At 33.6% G+C, this 20,474-nt stretch overlaps 1 protein-coding gene across 6 annotated transcripts in view; it reads left to right on the forward strand.

Annotated features, from left to right (window-relative positions):
- LOC143240536 (transducin-like enhancer protein 4) overlaps positions 1–20,474 on the forward strand; it is a 146,939-nt gene that overhangs the window by 48,929 nt on the left and 77,536 nt on the right. For 5 of the 6 annotated variants that reach the window (XR_013021809.1, XM_076483122.1, XM_076483125.1 and 2 more), the window contains 9 exons: positions 3–19; positions 9,083–9,181; positions 11,258–11,311; positions 11,825–11,968; positions 13,257–13,365; positions 13,846–13,991; positions 16,399–16,463; positions 19,109–19,289; positions 20,327–20,395. Coding sequence is in view for 5 of the 6 variants with exons in the window: in XM_076483122.1 (XP_076339237.1) it covers positions 3–19; positions 9,083–9,181; positions 11,258–11,311; positions 11,825–11,968; positions 13,257–13,365; positions 13,846–13,991; positions 16,399–16,463; positions 19,109–19,289; positions 20,327–20,395 (884 nt within the window). In the remaining variant the exon portion in view is untranslated. The remainder of the gene's footprint in view (positions 1–2; positions 20–9,082; positions 9,182–11,257; positions 11,312–11,824; positions 11,969–13,256; positions 13,366–13,845; positions 13,992–16,398; positions 16,464–19,108; positions 19,290–20,326; positions 20,396–20,474) is intronic. The other variant, XM_076483124.1, reaches the window with a different exon arrangement.

The following is a 20,474-nucleotide window of genomic DNA, read 5'->3' on the forward strand; positions in this document are numbered from 1 at the left end:
AGTGAACGACGAGAGACAGGTAAGAGCCTTGTTCAGTAATTTTTCTTCCATTTTAAAACAGAGACTGCAGTGTCTGGTATAGTGTTAGATACATCACGTTGTCCGCTAATGTAGTGATCATAGAAGTTCCTTGAATACCCATAGTTCAAGCAGCCGGCCTCGTGAGTTGTTGGTTTCTGAGTGTAAGAAACATAATTTGTTAAAGTCCTTTATTCAAATATTCTAAAGGTAAGTAAAGTGTTGCGAGATAAACGTTTGAACATCAGCCCTTTCTTGTTCTTCTTGATTTTTGTATAATTATCTTCACGTATTTCTGGTTTTAAAAAAAGTTTTCTTTTTTTCAGAAATGTTGTTAAAACCCCGTAAGGCTTCATGCGTGAAACGAGTAAAATGAATATAAACACAAATGGAAAATAGAGAACTAGCAACTAATTAGAAGGAATTTACAGATTGCTAGATAGGCAGATGAAAATATGGCTAGATAAACAGATAGAGAGGTAAATTGATCTAATGTGTGGGATAAAAATTGAGCAAACAGCGAAAGAGAAACGTACAGATTGATAGATAAAGGAAAAACTTCAGTGTATCATTAAACCTGGAGAGTTATTTTATTTGCTTGTAATATATCGCCCACTGCAGTAAGCCTCCTTCGTGTCTCTTGTTTATTTGACAGAAGATCAATATAAAATCCCACACAGTTGCTAGGTTACAATTTGACCATGTATCGGAAACGTTCACTGATAAGTGGAGTCTTGTGTACATGTGTTTCTCATTTATCAAGACTAATGCAGGTGCACCCTCCAAATTAATATTCCATGTATTTGAAAAGCGAAAATATACAACAGAGAACTAATCTTTCGAAGAGTATTACAGCGTCATATTAATCATTTCTTTAAATCAATTACACTTAAAACGTTTCTTTCCTTTATTTTTGATTTGAAATGAATATAAAGAAATGCGCGTTTGGTTTTTCCATTGGCGTTTAAAGTTTTGCTTTTTTTTTTAAACAAAATTGGTAAAACAAGCACACTTGAAATAATTGTTCACTCTCTGGCGCATCGGTAGTAAAGTAACATTTTAACGAGGCCAGGAACTGATAAACCTTTGTACTTAAGTCAGTCACTAAATCGTTAACCAACTATTACTGAATAGGTTTTCACTTACATTATTTAAAAGTAATACATGATTTGCGCTTAGAATTTTCGAATACTGAAAAATTGATTCCTTTTCGTACGTTTAACATGCTTTGTTTTTTTCTGATGCTGATAAGACATTTTAGGCTCTTATAAAAAAGTTATAAAACTCAAATTTTAAATTCTCTGAAAATATAACGCGATTTTTTTATTGCATAAAGTGATATATGTTCGACGAATTTCATGAAATCAAATTACTATTTTTCTTTCTAAAGAAATATTTCCCTAAAGACGTGATGAAATTATAATAAGACAAATACATTGTTCGTTGTTATCAATGACGAATAGGATAACGACACTGCATCATGTGAGCTGTCTATTACTATTGGATTGGTTAAAAAGACACTTACCCACACCAAGTACGAAAATGACGTTGCTATTAGGAAAACGTCTCTAAATTCTATGTACCTTCTGAGTCCATTATCTTATAAACAAATGTATTATTATACATATATGTGTGTGTAGGTTTTTCTGCCTCCTGTAAACGTTAAGCTCAAATAACACTATGTAACAAAATTTTTACTTTTTCTTGTTCCTGGGCAGAAAGTGTTATTTCCCAATTGCTTATGTCTAAAGTAAATGGAAAGAACCTATTTTTCTCTTCAAACTTTGCTTTTGTGACCTGGGAACGTATAACGAAAACATGATGGGAGACTATATTTGGAGGCTGATACGTGAAACTGATTTACATTACAGTAGCAAATCTCGAAAAACTACTCACTTCTAAACATTTTTGTATAACTTTAGTATAAATACATGTAAATCTTGATTCATATGTTATTTTATTCAGACCTTATGTAAACGAAAATGTGCAAATTTGTTCGTTTTTACATAGAAAATAGGTTAATTTCTGAATTTCATTGTCCAGGTCACAAAAGCAAAGTGTGAAGGGAATAATGGCCATTTTTTGTAATTTTACAACATAAGCAATTAAGAAATAACACATAGTATTCATAAACAAAATTTGTGTTACATAGTGTTATCAGAAAGAGGAACAAAGCGCTTGGAACACAACTTATGAAAGAAGAAAACGGCTTAGCAGACTATGTGAATGTTTCATTGTATAAGTGACTTATAGACCTTTCGTCACTGTACCTTATCTTTTTACGAAATATATATATATATATATATATTGAAGGTCGTTCATTACCGAATCTCTGTGAAAATCGCATATTTGTCTCGTTTCATGATAATATGTTACTCATTCTTGAAAATATTTCTTAAAGTGACACGCTTTCTGTGTATAAATAGCTATGTCATGTAATTACGTGAATGAGCGGTTAAAGACTTAGGAAAGTTGTGAGCGTAAGTGGTTATTAATGACTTCACTGATTAATATAAGAACGTGTATCGCTGAAGTTAAATGCTGATATCAGTTACAGAATGTAAATATGAAGGTCTGTCGAAAGATTAAATTACATGATGGACTGGACAAACATAAGGAAATATACGGGAAGATTAAAATACGGTTCTATTTTTCTCTATGTCTGCTGACATCTGTATGGCGAACAGGATGAACCTGAAGAGATACACATTTCGATTAAAATATGGCTCTATGTCTCTATATATATATTATTTGACATCTATATTATGAACTAGATAAACCTGTAGAAGTACATATTTGAACTGAAATATAGCAGTATGTTCCTCTACATCTAGTAATAACTATAGAATAAACTGAATAAACATATGGAGGTACGTATGTGGATTGAAATGTAGCTTGTGTTTCTGTATACCTGTTAATATCTATATAATGAATTGAACATAAAGAAATGTATGACTGGATTGAAATAGGACTGTATGTTCGTGTATATAAACTGATGTGCATGTGATCAACTGGATAAACATATGGACTATAAGTAAACAGATGATATTACGGCTTTAAGTTATCGTATATTTATTAATATGCGTGGCATAGATGTTTGCTTATGAATAAATGCATGTAATTGGATATGTTTACATTTGCTGTTTGGTTTTGGATGGAAACGTGGACGGTTATTATGAGATTACTTACAATTCAGTAAGTAATCTTGTTTATGAGCAGTGAAAGGTGCAAATGTTAATAATAAAGCAAGTTATAACCCTCTAGATTCCAGTTTTTATCCTATTATCAATGAAATCGTATAACCCTCATCAAGAAAAAAATTTACGAATCGTTTCTCATCTTCAGAACAGCAAATAATTATAAAATTCCTCTTATTTAGGCCAGTAGCTATAATTTGTATCCGCTAGGGTCAATCAAGGCAGTAGGACAAACAACACAGTAAATATAGATCACGCGATTAATTCTTCTTTGGCCTTTCCCACATGAAAAGTTCGCACACACGGTGACCACTGTTATTCATAATCACATTTCTTTTACTCTCTTTCTAATCAAAATAATGCTTCGAACCTCTGTATAACTCAGACAGCTAAAGAGAGGTCTTGATGGTGGCGGGAGATTTTTTTATCGTTTATGGTGAATTACGCTTTCACTGCCTAAGTTATCGGTCTTGTGGTGTGTGTTGTACCACGTTCATCGTGGATATCGCCCCCAAAAAAAATGAAATGAAATATATTGGAAAACGAAGATGGAAAAAAAAAGAATTTTCCCCATTTTCTGTTCTCTCGTTCATCATTTCTTTGCCGAAATCTGCTCCATTAGAATCGCCAATGTTTCAACAGACATCAGGAAGGAAATTATTTTGTCGTTTTCCATCAGATCAGCCCCATGATAAATGGCAAGTGTAGTTTGCCTATCGTTACAGTTGATCCCAGCAGTCATTGATCTTTACATCCTATGATGCCTTCCCACCCCGACCCCTTCTCCTCTGTTATTTGCTCAAGCTTGACTCGGCCTTGGTCGTTTGAGGTAGATGCGTGCTATCTCTCTCTACTGAGCAGAAAAAATCACGTCATCCTTTATGTACAAATATTGCACTTTCCTTCATTGAACCGATTGCGAGTCTCTAAATTCTTTTTTCTATTTCTTAACACAGCCTCGCTACTTTTCCGTAGAATCCAACGTGATAGTTATTTTTTAAACCAGTGATTTTTTTTTTCTGTTTTCTTTTGTTCCTTACCTAAGATTTATATTGATATTTTTCTTGGACTAGACGCTAGAGTGCGTACAGCATCATTCACTGAATTTCTCCATATTTTGTAGGGCTTTTTCTTAGACTTAGTCTTGTATCAAAACGTAATCTTATTTCTTAATTTGCAGAGTTTTATTGTTGTTATTGTTTTTTAAATGTGAGTAGCGAATCGATAGAAATGTTATTTATAGATAACTTAAAGGATGCAGCATAGAGCTTTAAAACATTTTAACATTCAATCCGGTACTTATATACTATGAACAATGAAACAAGACGTTTATTACATACCACTCTTGCACTTATTGTACATGCCAAGGGTCGATATAGCTAAACTAAACAAAGCCTTAAGCCTAGTGTGTACACTTACAAAAACTCTTTATAAGCAGTTATACTGAACTACGGAAAATTAACATTTATTTTATATATTCAACTAATACTGTATTACGACACTACACACTTATTTTGCATATTTAGTAACGGCACTTCTAGGTTACGCTATAAATGTATATATTAGGTTAATGGATAATTTTAACAGATTTAATAGAGAAAAGGAAACTGTTCCTTTACTATAAATAATTTTCAACCTCTATAATATATCAAGTGAATAGTTTCTTCAGCTGCAAATAATTTTCAGCTTCTATAATAAAGTAACAGAAGTTGTTCTTTTATTGTGAATATTTTACAACTTCTTTAATAGATTAATGAAAGCTGTTTCTTTACGTACTTTCAGGTTCTGCAGTACACTAAGGATTGTTTGTTTTTGAATTTCGCGCAAAGCTACTTAACGGCTAACTGCGTTAGCCGTCTCTAATTTAGCAATGTAAGACTAGAGGCAAGGCAGCTAGTCATCACCACCCATCGCCACCTCTTGGGCTACTCTGTTACCCACAAATCGTGGGATTGACAGTCACATTATAACTCCCCCACGGCTGAAAGGGCGAGCATGTTTGGTGCGAGCGAGATTTGAACCCGCGACCTTCGGATTACGAGTCGAACGCCTTAACACACTTGGCCAAGCCAGGCCCGTAGACTAAAGCATATTGTTTGTTTATTGTAAATATTTTACAACGTCTTTTATAGATTAATGAAAGCTGTTTCTTTACGTACTTTCAGGTTCTGCAGTAAACTAAAGATAGTTGTTTGTTTATTAAACATACTCTCAGATTTTTTCAGTCAACTTCACGAAAGTTGTTACATTACTATAGATACTTCTAAACTCTTACTCCAGGCTAATGGGTGAATACTTCTAAACATTTTGTCTCGACGAATGTGTGATGTTTATATACTTTGCAACAACTGTATTAGCGTAGTAGCATAATGGAAGCTATTTAAATACACTTTGGTACTTTACAATGATTAAGCGTATATTTAGCGTAAAACAGGCTATAGCGTTTCGTTCTACAAGACTGTAACATCTGGGAAGTACGTTATGTGTCTAAATTATGTCTAACAAACAGAGCGGAAGTGATGTTCTTGAATTTAAAAATTAGTTTATATATATATGTATGTATGTGTGTGTAGGTGTGTGTTTTACTTTTGTAATACCAACGTTAAAAGCATCATAACTTTGTGTGGTCCGCATTCTTCATCCAGGATATTCGAGTCCAAAAATTATTCGAGAGAAAAAGCTTTTTTATTTAATATGCACGTGCATGTTTATTGAGGAGTTTTGATGTTAAGAACAGATGAGCTTGGAATGGAGTAACGAAGTTAGGGAAGAGAAGCGAGTCTGGATGTGATAGAAACTATTAATAATGTTCCAATAAGTCATTAGAAATTTGAAAAATGAAAATCTTGTGGCACAAACGATATCCCAGTATGACATTTAAGGGATTAAATAAGAGACAGTATAGTCTTAAACCTAATTTATTGAGGAAGGATAATGTCTAATGTCAACATACTTTAAAATGTCAGTTTATGGGCTGATCTCCAAGAAATCTAGGGCTCTAAATACAGTTGGTACAGGTCTAACAGTTTGATTAGCCACATCTCAAAAGTCTTGCAAAACGTAATCCTCAACTACGTTAAACCTAAGGTTTAAAATGTCTGTTTTTGTGCTGATATTTTGGGAACCTAAAGCTATAGAGTATGACCAGTACGCGACTACCAGTATAATTAATCACATCTCAAAAGTCTTACTAAGCCTAACCCTAAACAGAATTAAGCGTTGAAAATGAGTTACTAAAAGACCAAAACGTTTTGTAAGAAGGGGGGGGGGAATACGATACAGTATACTCGGCGCTGGGGATGCACGTGAAAAGGTTAAACTGTTAAAAGAACTTCATGTTTGCTTCATATATTTTGGGAAAGGTTTTGACAGTGTTAACTTTTAGAAGTTAATGGAAATCCAGTAGAAGATTTGTCTAGATCAACCAAGTATCAAAATCTTGAATAATTATATCAGGAGGAACTAAGTAGTTGTTTAAAGTTAATCAACAAGGATGGGTGTTGTCACCATCAGTACATAACGTGAATAGTTGAAGAAAAAGGTTGTGATGGTGTAGAAATGATCATAGTTAATACAAGTAGAATTTCTAATAACAGGTTACAGGTGAGAGAAGCTTTGGTTTGAATTTCGCGCAAAGCTACACGAGAGGCTATCTGCTCTAGGGGCTAGTCATCACAGCTATTGCCAAATCATAGACTACTCTTTTATCAACGAACAGTGGTATTGACCTTAACGTAATAATGTCCACACGACATATACGATCAAGTTTGGTAGGACGGGGGCTAGAACCGCGACGCTCAGATTTTGAGTCGAGCGATCTCACCCTAGAAGAAGTAACAAGGAAGCATTGGAATATGCAAAGACAAAAAAAAAAAAAAGACAACTGATGAACATAAGTGGAAAATGAAATGGAAAATACACTGTATATTTTGATTATATCATTATATCTGAGGGGAAGGTGAAAAGAGGTTCCAGTGGAAGAAATCGAAGGAAGAAGAATGATGCATTTGGTCAGATGACATCAACAAATGGATTGGAAGAATGTAGAACAATGGGCATAGTTCAGTAATGGATCATCAGAATAGATTAGGACAACGTAAGTGGTTGACAACGGAACCCAAGGACAGATAGTTGCACAGTAAATCTAGTTTATACACAAGAGGTATTGCTGTATAGAAATTGTAAGAATCCATGAGTGAAAGCAAAAGAAAATATGTTACAATATGTTAAATACACTACGTCTATCATATCCTGTACCGACGAGGCCTTTCGCGCAATACTAGAGTCCATCAGGCCTGCTGCGATTCTTCAGAAGATAATAGTAGTCGAGGCGATAAATGTACCATGCATTTTCATGAATGCCGACTGAACTATGAACCAAAATAAGGAAATAAATTGTAGTTATAATCGGTTTTATTCAATTAATTTCCAAATGAAATTACTAGAATAACATAAATTAATAGCATAAAAATTCATTAGTACTTATTTTAATTCTAACACCAAACATTATATATATATATATATACACACACACACAGTACACTCATGAGGTTCATGTGTTGAAAAGCAATTACAGTCACATAGGGTTGACAGTTGACTGGAACGATCTGTCAGCATTACTGACTTAAGATCGAAATGTCTTTTTTTCGTTTTTATTTTGAGGACTGTTTTCAAATAGAAAGGAATGACTACTGCTCTAACCGATAAGGTCTACATTTATTTAAGAGAATAAACAAATATTCTATCAGTCTTGAAGTATTAAAGTTGCACCTTAAAAACAGATGACTCTCTCTCTCTCTGAAACTTTATGTCTTCACCACAATTTACTCCCTCGAGTTCTAGAAAGCAAGACTCGTATAACTACAACGGCTTTTCTTCTGAAGAGTTTTTTTTTTTTTTTTGTATTATTGAAAACTGGTGGTCGTGGCCGAAATATGTTGAAACAAAGCTTTACACTGAAATCAAATGCTTGAGCTACGAGTGAGTGGGTGAGAGTTATGAGTCGTGATCTAGGCTCCGTGTTGTGACTAGCCCAAGGGACAATACAGAAAACGATCAATTTGAACAGCTACGGTTGTCTCGTAGTCAACACAGTCACTATCTGTGAACCGTTTATTACCAAAAACTATTCTCAGAGTAGGATTTGTCTGATGGTTTCGAGTTCTCTTGCGCCAAGATGACCAGTATCTAAAACATCGATCGTAAGCACGTATAATATTACATAACAATAGGTGTTTCAACTCTGAACACACCGAAATTCTACAATTTGTTCTCGGTCTTCACGGATATTGGATAATTTTACTGCACCTTATATAACTAATTTATGAAATATTTACTTCGTCTTACATTAACAGCAGACCCACTGGTGGCGCATCGTCAAGTCTGAAGGTTTATAACGCCAAAACCGGGTTTCGATACTTGAAGTAGACGCAGCATAGCCGGCCCATGGTGTAGCTTTGTGATTAACAATAAACAAGTAAAATGTCAAAAGCATAAGGCAATTACGTATAATTAGTCCGTATTAGTAACCCATATCATCATTTAATAATGCGTATCATATAAATACTCAGCAATACGTGATTCTTGTTGCTGCGATATAAAAAATACAGAATAGTCAAAATTGATATTGTTTGGCACACAGTAGAATTATTGTTGTATTTTGGATGGTTAATCGATATATTCATCTCATAAACTCAGTTCATTACATTTTGATATATAATATCATAAGTTCTACATATAGTTTATAATATATCAGTTATTTAATTCAGCATTATATTGGTTTCTACATTTAAATTTTAGAAAATTTTCCTCAATGTCTGAACCACATATTTCACATATTACTTATTTTCAATTATTCCATTCTTCAGAGGAGCTCCTCATCTCCTCACGAGAGAGACAAACAGCGAAGTCGTTCTCCCGAAATAAATATGGAAAAAAAACGTAGGCGAGAAGAAAAGGTGGACCATGTAAGTATTTAATAAAAATGAACCCCGTAGGTATTTACAAAGGTAGACTTCGTAAGTATTTGAAAAGGTGGGACACGTAAGTATTTAAAAAGATGGACAACGTAAGTATTTTTACTATACATAGGTTGAGAAAGGAAACCTATAAACACTTTTTCAAGTTGAAGCTTTACGAAGATCAAACTAATTATAATGGCCCACTTTCATGTGAGGTACCACCATTTATAGGATAACAATACTTGGTTCTGTTGTGGTATTCAGAAGTTCGAAACTGTTTTCAACAGATAAGCCACACTTTTCTTACTTCCCTGCTTGTGTTTTATGTTGATATAGGATCCTCTGGAGCAGAAATATCTTCTGTTCACCGTAGATAATAGCTCCATTCACCAGACAGACTTCTGTGGCTTTTAGGGATTAGACAAGATCCAGTGAAATGAGAACCGCGTTCTAACCAAGGATTTCAGTGAAACTTTCCTACACATTATTGCAATACATCACAACAGTTTCATGTCTAAATAGAATTTCTGGATATCCCTTGTGGGTTACATTTATTTTACCTTTTTAATTTTTTTAAGGAGGGGAGGTTGGGTCCCTATTCAAATACAGTACAACTCATTTTCGTTGAATGAACTTCCGAACTGAGTTTATACGTCAAGTTTAAAATGAGATATTGTAGGTATATATAAATTATAAAACCAATCAAAAAGAAAATATTCTTTTTCAGTCAGTTTGAAATTCAAAATTTAAGTTAAAATTAAGTTTAGAACAACTGAACTCTACACAGGTCATTCCAAACTCCACTAATACTTTCGTACAAAATGCCTTTTTAATGAAAACTCGAAAAACTGTATAAGCATTTCGTGAAAGGAGTATTTATTTACTCGTTTTCAGTAACTGATATTGTGTAAAACAGAATATTTTTACTGTTTCACATATAAAAATGAGTCGATAATTCACACCTCATATAAACATAAGGTATATAAAACTAGTACGTCGACACATTTAGTTTAATATTTATTTAACCTTTACAGCAATGATAGGGACCTTAACAAGAAACCTGTGTGATTAAAGATCAGTAAGCATAATTCCTCTGACTTGAAATCCATTGTGGACACATTAAGAGTAAGAGGATAAAATGCCGGTCTTAAGTGATTTTCATTGTAGTTTTAAAGCCTATTGGATTTCAATGTTTAGTCAGCTTTCAGCGTTCGAGTCTTTGTTTAATACTTCTTCAAATGGATATATAAATAATGTTTCAAGCTGTCACAGTACAACCAATCTAACGAATACTGGCATTGAACGAAAGGCCTCTAGAGCAGCGATTTGCGGGAGACAAAAAATGTATTTGAAATACTATTTTTACAAACCTTGAACTTGAATTTCATATTAGATAAATAAATAGGATGGCTGGGAAAAAAACAATCGGATCAAAGGTAATTTTTGTTACGCATGATGCAGTTTTGTTAAAGTTTTATTGTGGTATTATAGGACTTTGTTGTTTTGTTGTTGCGAAGTCGTTATTATATCATTGATGTGAGTGATATAGTCTAAGTACTTTTCTAAAACTTTTCAAATAACTACAACTGCAACTTTGGAATGTGAAGAAGTACGACCGCTGAAAAGTAAACAAAAATTATTTTGTTTCCTTACATTATCGTTTCATGTTTCTTTGTATTTTCAGATTTACTGTCGTTGATCAGTTCTTGTCACATTGTTACCAGTTTCTTAGCATGTTGACATAATATGTTATTCATTTCTCTCTTTGTTTGACTGCAGATTTATTATCGTTGATCAGTTCTTGTCACATTGTTACCAGTTTCTTAACATGTTGACATAATATGTTATTCATTTCTCTCTTTGTTTGACTGCAGATTTATTATCGTTGATCAGTTCTCGTCACATTGTTACTAATTTCTTAATATGTTAACATAATACATTATTTATTTATTTCTGTATGAATGCGATTTTTTTTTCAAAGACAGTGCTAGTGACAAGTTCTTGAGTGCTGCTATATTGTGTAAGTATATGGTGTATCTTCTCGGAATGAGTTTTTACTTTGTTTTTCTTTCTGATTTTCAGCCCAGTGATGACGAAAAGAGCGACCAAGACCTTGTGGTCGATGTTGCCAATGAGGTTAGAATTGTTGTCATATTCCAATAAGATTCCTTAATTTTTGTAATGCGTAATTTAGTCTGAGTTTAGAAACAATAGCAAGTAAAACTTTTCTTTGGGGGAAGGGGAACAAACGATGTAAGAATTAACTTAATATCTAAACATTGTACCGTTTTGTTCTCTGCCATTTTAACATCATTCTAAAGATTTATTCCATCTTTTATTATAGCAAATACTTTTTATTATAATTCTTTAACTTAATTTTTTTACTTGTCAGTTTTGAAAATAAGTTATTTCCTTTTTAATTATGTAAGTGTTATACGATGTTGAAAATCAAATCATGGGATTAGTTCTAAAATATATTGTGTAGATTGGTTGAAATGAGTATTGAGTATAAAGGTAATTAAGTTTTATATAAAGTAATTTCAAATAAACTGATATTTCTATTCGTTCACACATTAAATTATTTTAGTAGTGCCCTCTATGAAGAAACAAAAAAGTTTAGTAAAAAAATGCAAAGCTCTAATTATATAGGATTCAGTTTCACCATCTAATGGACAGCCCTCCCCACGGGAAAATGGACTGGACCGGTCACTGAAGAGGGAAAGACCTCCTAGTCGAAGTGGGTCGTCCTCGAACAGAAGTACGCCCATTGCTTCAAAACATAAGGATCACGTGGTTAGCTACTTTTGTTTTTGTTGCGTTAATAACTAAAACGTTTAGATTGGGTCTTGGTTTGTTTTTTTTTTTTGTTTGTTTTTGAATTTCGCACAAAGCTACTCGAGGGCTATCTGTGCTAGCCGTCCCTAATTTAGCAGTGTAAGACTAGAGGGAAGGCAGCTGTTCATCACCACCCACCGCCAACTCTTGGGTTACTCTTTTTACCAACGAATAGTGGGATTGACCGTCACATTATAACGCCCCCACGGCTGAAAGGGCGAGCATGTTTGGCGCGACGGGGATGCGAACCCGCGACCCTCAGATTACGAGTCGCACGCCTTAACGCGCTTGGCCATGCTAGACCAGGGTCTTGGTTTGTACGCATTAATTAACCTGAGAAACATATCAAGGAATCAAATATACCTCTTATTCACCAAGTCGCTCTTAACGAACTGTCAGTCGCCATATTGTTAATCAAAGGTTCGCTAACATATATCATTATTCTACATTCATTTTAATACTACACGGGAGTTATGTCACCTTTTACCGTCAGTTATGGCCGGTAGTACAGAATTTGCTTCACGTTTTGTTTTATAAACGCATTTAAAAGTCGTTTTTTTTTGGGGGGGGTACATTTTAAAAGTTCAACTTGTTTTTGTTTTATGCTTTTTCTTCTTACAAGGATTTCTTATAAACTTCCAACAAACTTGACTAAATCAGCTTATTGGTATACTGTATCTTAGAGTGAAAAAATGTTTTGGCTTGTGCCATTAAAAACTTTAGAAAACTAATCATTTGAGTGCTTTCACTTTGTTTTGATGCAGTACTCTCGGTGTTAGCATTTTGGAATTAAATCTCATTCCACAGTGCCCACCAGTGTGGGCAGAGCACAGATAGCCCACTGTGTAGCTTTGTGCTTAATTAAATACAAACAGACAGACATCTCATAGCTTTTACATTTCTCCAAACTTTTTCTTCTCACCGTGTTTTTCTAAAACTACATAGATCTTTAGAATCATGAACTTTAACCTCTGATGATTAATTACTTTGAGATATAGAATAATGAAATGTCCTTTAAGTGATAAAATCCTCTGCAGATTGTCAAAGACTTAACACCTCTACCCGGTAAAACCTTAAGAAATGGGCGAAGAATTTTAGCTCTATGCAAAGAAGCTGACAGGCAGGTTAGCATTGTCATCCATCTTCTAAGGTTCTACCAGGCAAGTAAAGTCCATTAAAGTGTCATCACCGACAAAAAATTCTTTGAGACAAATAGAATTTTCCATCTAATTTTTTTTATCACTAGAATGACAAACCTCCAACTCCTGTCTGTAAGTCCCTAACACCAAACAGTTCGGGAAGCGTCAATTCCATTTCAGGCAATATGAAAGGAATTTCGAAACAGCCGTCTATGGGTAAGTCTTCAGGATTTGATACGACGCGCAATTTGTCTTCTTTGGTTGTAGCTGGAGGAATTTTGAAAGTCTTGTTACTTAACTGAATAATAAAGGATTCATACGTAACTTCATTTCTTCATGGAATCGATAGACTAACTTCAGCTAGAAAATATTTCATCCAGGCAGTCAATATTTCTTACCTGTTTTTAATAGAAACTCGTAATAAAACACGACAAGAATTCTGAAGACATTTCGAACGCAATAAATACAGAAAAATAATCATAAGAAACTTACTGCAATTTTTTAAAATTATTTTGTAAGGAATAAATAAAATCCAGCTCTAGGAAGAAAGAACAAAGGCCACAAGTAACAGTTTATGTTCATATGTTACTTCCATGCACACAATACGATCCATCTTCTTATCAATAATAAACAATGTGTAAGTGATGTGAAGGAGCATAGGTTTTGTTTTAAGATATGCCATTGTTTTGTGTGAAGGGTCTACGTATCCATACCCCATGTCTAGTGGGGCTTCTGGGTCTCATGGGACTGTTCCTACCGACCTAAGTTCCAACTCGTCTTACTCGCAAGGTATGCTTCATAACAGCTTATCCCCAGCTCTCAACTCGTATTCTAGAACAATGGTAAGTTGATCAGAAACAAAGCTAATTGGCTAATTTAGATATATAAGTTGTTAGCTATGTGTACGTTATTTAGAAATCCTTCCGTAACGTTGTTAGCTTGTCTTTTAAGGCTTTTATCATTAACATCTAGGGTTTGATTCATTGCATTGGACATAATGTAACTAGTTTATTCTGTAGTTTTACACTTCAGATAAACAAAAACGCCACTAGCCAGCTGAACAACTAGATGTGATACAGAACAGATATGTTTACTTACAATGTTAGATGACTTAGAGAACATCATAACACCAACCCTTTTACAGTTTATTTACAATTCTAGATGACGTAGAGAACATCATAACACCAACCCCCGTACAGTTTATTTAGTGTTAGATGACGTAGAGAACATCATAACACCAACCCCTTTACAGTTTATTTACAATTCTAGATGACGTAGAGAACATCATAACACCAACCCCCGTACAGTTTATTTACAGTGTTAGATAACCTAGAGGGCATCATAACACCAACCCCTTTACAGTTTACTTACAATACTAGATGACGTAGAGAACATCATAACACCAAACTCCTTACATTTTATTTGCAAGCTAGGGAGGTTTAGAGAAACATAATAAAAACTGTCATTCCAGTTTAGTTGTAGCGCTTAAACAACTGTGCATGACAAAACTATCTTGGTACAGACATAATGCATCTCTTTCCGTCCATATTTAATGAAATAAAGGACTAGCAAGCTACTAATTAAATGATATTATTTTATTTTTCATGGACATTTTGTAGTTTGTCATATTACTACAGAAAGTCTAACGCAGGTTTAAGAATTGGAAACACCTGATTACGCTCTTCGGCAAATTACTAAGTGTCTTGCACTCTGTCAATTAAAGCTTGAAGAAATAACGAAAAATATTTGTATTTAGAGTTTACACGTGTTTTCAGTATGATTTTAATCACACTGAGCCAAAGCCGTTTTTCTTTGGACATTTATCATACTTAATCCAATGTAGAATGTAAAAACAAAATGTATACAGTTTAACATGATTCTTATCAGTAATATTAGGTTTATTGGTGACGCAGCTCATTCAACGTTTGGTATGTAGTGCCATAAGATGAGTAGAAAAAAGTGTCCTCTAATTATTCACTTCTTTTGTTTTCCATTCTTGCACATTCCGAATGATGCTTTAACCTGTTGACTGTCATGTATTTAAGCTGCTACAATACAACTCTAATGCTTCTTCATTTTGTAACTTTTTTTGATGCTATTTTGGATCGAAAGTGAAACAATTTGTAAGTAGGTCAAATGCATGTATGGTGCTGACATCTAGCGTTGAAGTTAGGTATTATTGAGAACGAATTAACTTCTCCGTGGCACTATGTTACCGATCGGCCTGAACGAATTATTTCGTCTACGGCACTGAACAGGTTAAGAAACAAGTAGTAAAAAGAAAAACACGAAATGCTGGTTGCTGTATGTAACGGTTCCATACTTCTTGTATGTTTGACCTCAGTTTAGTAGACTATTACAAAAACGTACTCAAAACGAGCCTCGGTCAACGAGGTTGAATCAGACACTTGCCCGGAACTGCGTAGCATTTTATATCAAATGAGCACGTGTTTATTTATTTATCAGTAAAATCTTACTTAAACTAAAGTGGCACAAACAAAACCCGTTGTAGAGTAGTCAAAACACTACACCAAATCTATTTCCCATTTTCTGTTGAATTAAAAACGTTGATAGGAAGGTTTTGTTGGAGTTTCAAAGTGTAATGCAACTTTCACTCATGCGGACGTCATTATTTTTGTATTGTTACTCAGAGTTATCCTGTTCACGATATATTTTATTGAATAACGTAATGAGATATTCTGCTGTAGTTTACGTCATGACATTCACATATAATTTCGTGCTCTGTGAATGACATAGTTCGTACAAATGACATTTTAGCATGATCACTTCACATTCTTTTCGTACGCCTTTCAACGAGCATTTTTATCTGTTTTCTTCCTTGATGTTTCTTTATAAGCATAGAAATTGTATATGCTTTCAGAAGCTGATCAGTTATGGTTTATGTCTTAATAGTTGTGACAACACGTCACGACTAAGTGCGACTTCAATAGTGCTATAAAGTCGCACACACAAAAGATGTGCTTTAGATATGCTTACCGTATCGTTACGATTATTTTCCTTTCACTCTATTACCTTCATTCTACTGGCATATAAACACTATATTCAGTTGTTAGTTGAATTTTCATAAAGGAAGTAACTAGTAACTAATAATTAAGGCTTAAAGTTCTTATATGAAGTGTTATATCGAAAACATATTTGGAATTTCTGTGTCCGTGGTATATGTGTGAAAATATATACAATTTTTGCTTCAAACTTCAAAATATACTTGTTTCAATTTTCTTTCTCCAGGTTGGATATGACACTCACCAGTCCATCAGGCCACCAGGATTCGGCTCAATAGCCGGAGGAAAACCGTACGTTAATTTTCTGCTTTAACATACACTCTGGATGCCCTCCAAACCTTACCATATTAATGCATCAGTGTATACCCTCCTCACTTCAGTGTACGTCACTCTTATTTCGATGTATGTTTTTCTTATTTTAGTGTATGTCACTCTTATTTCAATTTATGTTATTCTTACTTCAGTGTATGTCGCTCTTATTTCAATGAATATATGTTATTCTTACTTCAGTGTATGTCACTCTTATTTCGATGTATATATATGTTATTCTTACTTCAGTGTATGTCACTCTTATTTCGATGTATATATATGTTATTCTTACTTCAGTGTATGTCACTTATTTCGATGTATGTCATCCTCACTCCAGGTTATGCCATCGTTACATCAATGTAGTCCTTCTTATTTCCTCTATATTCTTATCACTTCAGTTTATATCATCATTACCTCATTGTATCAACCTTACTTGAGCATATGTCATTCTTAATTCAGTGTATGTTATCCTTATTTCAGCGCACACACACAGACATATATATATATATATATACCCATCTAACTTGAGTGTAGTCTTTCTCCTTCGTGTGTGTGTCCCTCCCACTTCAATTTATGTTATTCTTACTTTAGTTTGCCTTTTGTACTTTGTGGTGTAACCTCCTCATGTGGTGCTTACTTATGACGTTTTATTAACTACCTATTTTTTTTAGTTAAGCGTATATATTCCTTACTCAAATTATTTACCTCAGAATATAGTTTAATATCTTCACTGTGTGTTCTATGTTTCTTTGTATACCTTTCTTACTGTTTATTGTTCTGAGCGTCTCCAATCCACATAAAAGTCCATTAGATACAAGCCTGAGTTTTGAATCTACTGTTAAACTTTACAGTGGAACAACATGAGCACTTACTGTAGCATTAAACTTAACAAAGACGTTCAGGGAGACACAATCTGGTTTGTAAGTGTAGCATTAAACTTAACAAAGACGTTCAGTAGACACAATCTGATTTGTAAGTGTAGCATTAAACTTAACAAAGACGTTCTATAAGACACAATCTGGTTTGTAAGTGTAGCATTAGACTTAACAAAGACGTTCAGTAGACACAATCTGGTTTGTAAGTGTAGCATTAAACTTAACAAAGACGTTCTATAAGACACAATCTGGTTTGTAAGTGTAGCATTAAACTTAACAAAGACGTTCTATAAGACACAATCTGATTTGTAAGTGTAGCATTAAACTTAACAAAGACGTTCTATAAGACACAATCTGGTTTGTAAGTGTAGCATTAAACTTAACAAAGACATTCAGTAGGCACAATCTGGTTTGTAAGTGTAGCATTAAACTTAACAAAGACATTCAGTAGACACAATCTGGTTTGTAAGTGTAGCATTAAACTTAACAAAGACATTCAGTTGGCACAATCTGATTTGTAAGTGTAGCATTAAACTTAACAAAGATGTTCAGTAGACACAATCTGGTTTGTAAGTGTAACATGAAACTTATCAAAGATGTTCAATAGACACAATCTAGGTTGTGGGTGTAGCGTTTAACTAGAAACATGTTCACGTTTAAGTTCTGAGTATTAAAATACTGTTGTAGTTCAGTTATAACGTACTTTGTAAATGTTATCAAATATCTTACATATTGACACAGTTCAGGTTTATATATGTATTAAGTTACCTTTCCTTGTTTTCAAAGGGCTGTTGTGATTAAAACATTTCATAAAAACATCATTCATACACGATTGAATACGACAACAGTAATAATAAATCAGTCGTTAAGAAAAATAGAAACGATTATAGTATAGCCCCCTGTTCTACAACAAAAACAGAAGATAAAATTATCTGTGATTTATATTACAGTTGTCTCCACCTCCAGGTATGGACAAGATGTACTTGAACTAATACATTCAGAACAACAGTATAGAATTTTTAGATCCGTCTAAGGAACAGAAAACGAAGGCAGCATTACTAACAGTGTTGTTGATATACTCGATGTTATGCAAAATGTATCACCACGCTACCAAAATACTAAAAGTTATCATGTTTCAATTATTAATGTGCATATGCTAGCTTGATCCGATAATGGTATTTGAGATAGAATTTTCTATTCAAGATATACAGTCTCCTTGATAAATATGCATCAAGCAGAATATTATATTATGTTGTTCAGTACAAAAACGAAATACGAATATATTTATATATATATATGTGTTTAAATCGATTTATTTCGAGCCACGAGGCTATTTAACTTCTAGGATATTATGCACCTGATGAAATTAATAGATTATTAACATTTGTATATACCTAATAAAATTTAAGAATCGATTATTAGATATTTATCAAAACTTCTGATTGATTTTACCGTTCATTCTTTTCCTTCTAGTTAATGATTTAGTAGTGATTTTTCTGTCGGTCACTTCTATCACATATTGTTTTGTTTAGTGCAAGATTGTGAAATTAAATCACTCCTGGGAAAGATACGAGGCAATGAATCACTCATATGAAATGCGCTACGTTTGAAAGAACTTTAAATAAAGCAGGCTAAGAAGTTACGAGCACATTGCATAACTACAAGTACAACACACGTGTTTAATTTACATAAACGATATAGACAGATATGACGGACTTGAGAGAAAGATGTTAATTTTTAGGTTATTTTCAGAGCTTATTCTTTCCACGTCAGTGCAGAAGGGCAGATGCAGCCCGTCCCTTTCCCACCTGATGCTCTGATTGGTCCAGGGATTCCTCGACATGCCCGTCAAATTAACACACTTAGTCACGGGGAAGTAGTTTGTGCTGTTACCATAAGCAGTCCAACCAAATACGTCTACACTGGGGGAAAAGTAAGGACTGAATACGTCTGCATAAGTGCAGAAAGTAGACGTTTATGTTGTGGTTGATAGTAGACTACGGTTATATTGAAGGAAATGAAAATAGACTAAATATATTTATGTTGTGGTTGATAGTAGACTAAGTTTATATTGGAGGAAATGAAAATAGACTAAATATATTTATGTTGTGGTTGATAGTAGACTAAGTTTATATTGGAGGAAATGAAAATACTCTAAATATATTTATGTTATGGTTGATAGTGGACTTTGTTTATATTGGAGGAAATGAAAATAGACTAAATATATTTATGTTGTGGTTGATAGTAGACTAAGTTTATATTGGAGGAAATGAAAATACTCTAAATATATTTATGTTATGGTTGATAGTGGACTACGTTTATATTGAAGGAAATGAAAATAGACTAAATATATTTATGTTGTGGTTGATAGTAGACTAAGTTTATATTGGAGGAAGTAAAAGTATATTAAATACATTTATAAAGAAGGAAGTGAAAGTTTACTGAATGCGTGTGTTTCGCAGAAGTGAAGGCAGACTGGCTTTGTATTGGACGAAATATAAATAACCTTAAAACAAGTACGGTAAGGTAAGAAATAATTTCGTTTATAGCAGAGAACAAGCAAGTTGATTGACAAATACTGAAGCAAAAATGAAAGTATTTACATTTATATTGTCAGAAAAGAAAATGTAGTAACTTGTAAAAAATAGATAAAAAATCATTCAGGCTATCATGGGAATGTACAATACTTACAATCAAGTGTTTCTTTTCGTATAGAGAGTATGTTATGTTTAATGATTTAATTATAATACAGAATTCGTTGTGGTGTAAAGTTATTAACACCTGGTTTTCAAGATTCTTCCCATGGCTTTAACATCGCAATTTTATTACAGTCTTTAGTATAAGAGACTGATCGCTTGCCAACACTTAAGATGTAAGTGTATGAGACCACTGATGTCTATTCTTTTGTTGTTTAAATTATACTTTATGTCCAGAAAATATGTAGTAAATTAATGGTAAGTTATTTTTCAGGGCTGTGTTAAGGTTTGGGATATTAGCCAACCCTCTAGTAAGACTCCATTTTCTCAGCTTGATTGTTTGGTAAGTATGAGTGCAGTTTTGCCTTATCTTTCGTTCTAATTGTTGTTAAATTATTTTTACAAGAATCCGTAGCAGTAGA

The sequence above is a fragment of the Tachypleus tridentatus genome, chromosome 13 (genome assembly GCF_004210375.1).
Source record: "Tachypleus tridentatus isolate NWPU-2018 chromosome 13, ASM421037v1, whole genome shotgun sequence".
In the NCBI taxonomy this organism is placed as follows: domain Eukaryota; kingdom Metazoa; phylum Arthropoda; class Merostomata; order Xiphosura; family Limulidae; genus Tachypleus; species Tachypleus tridentatus.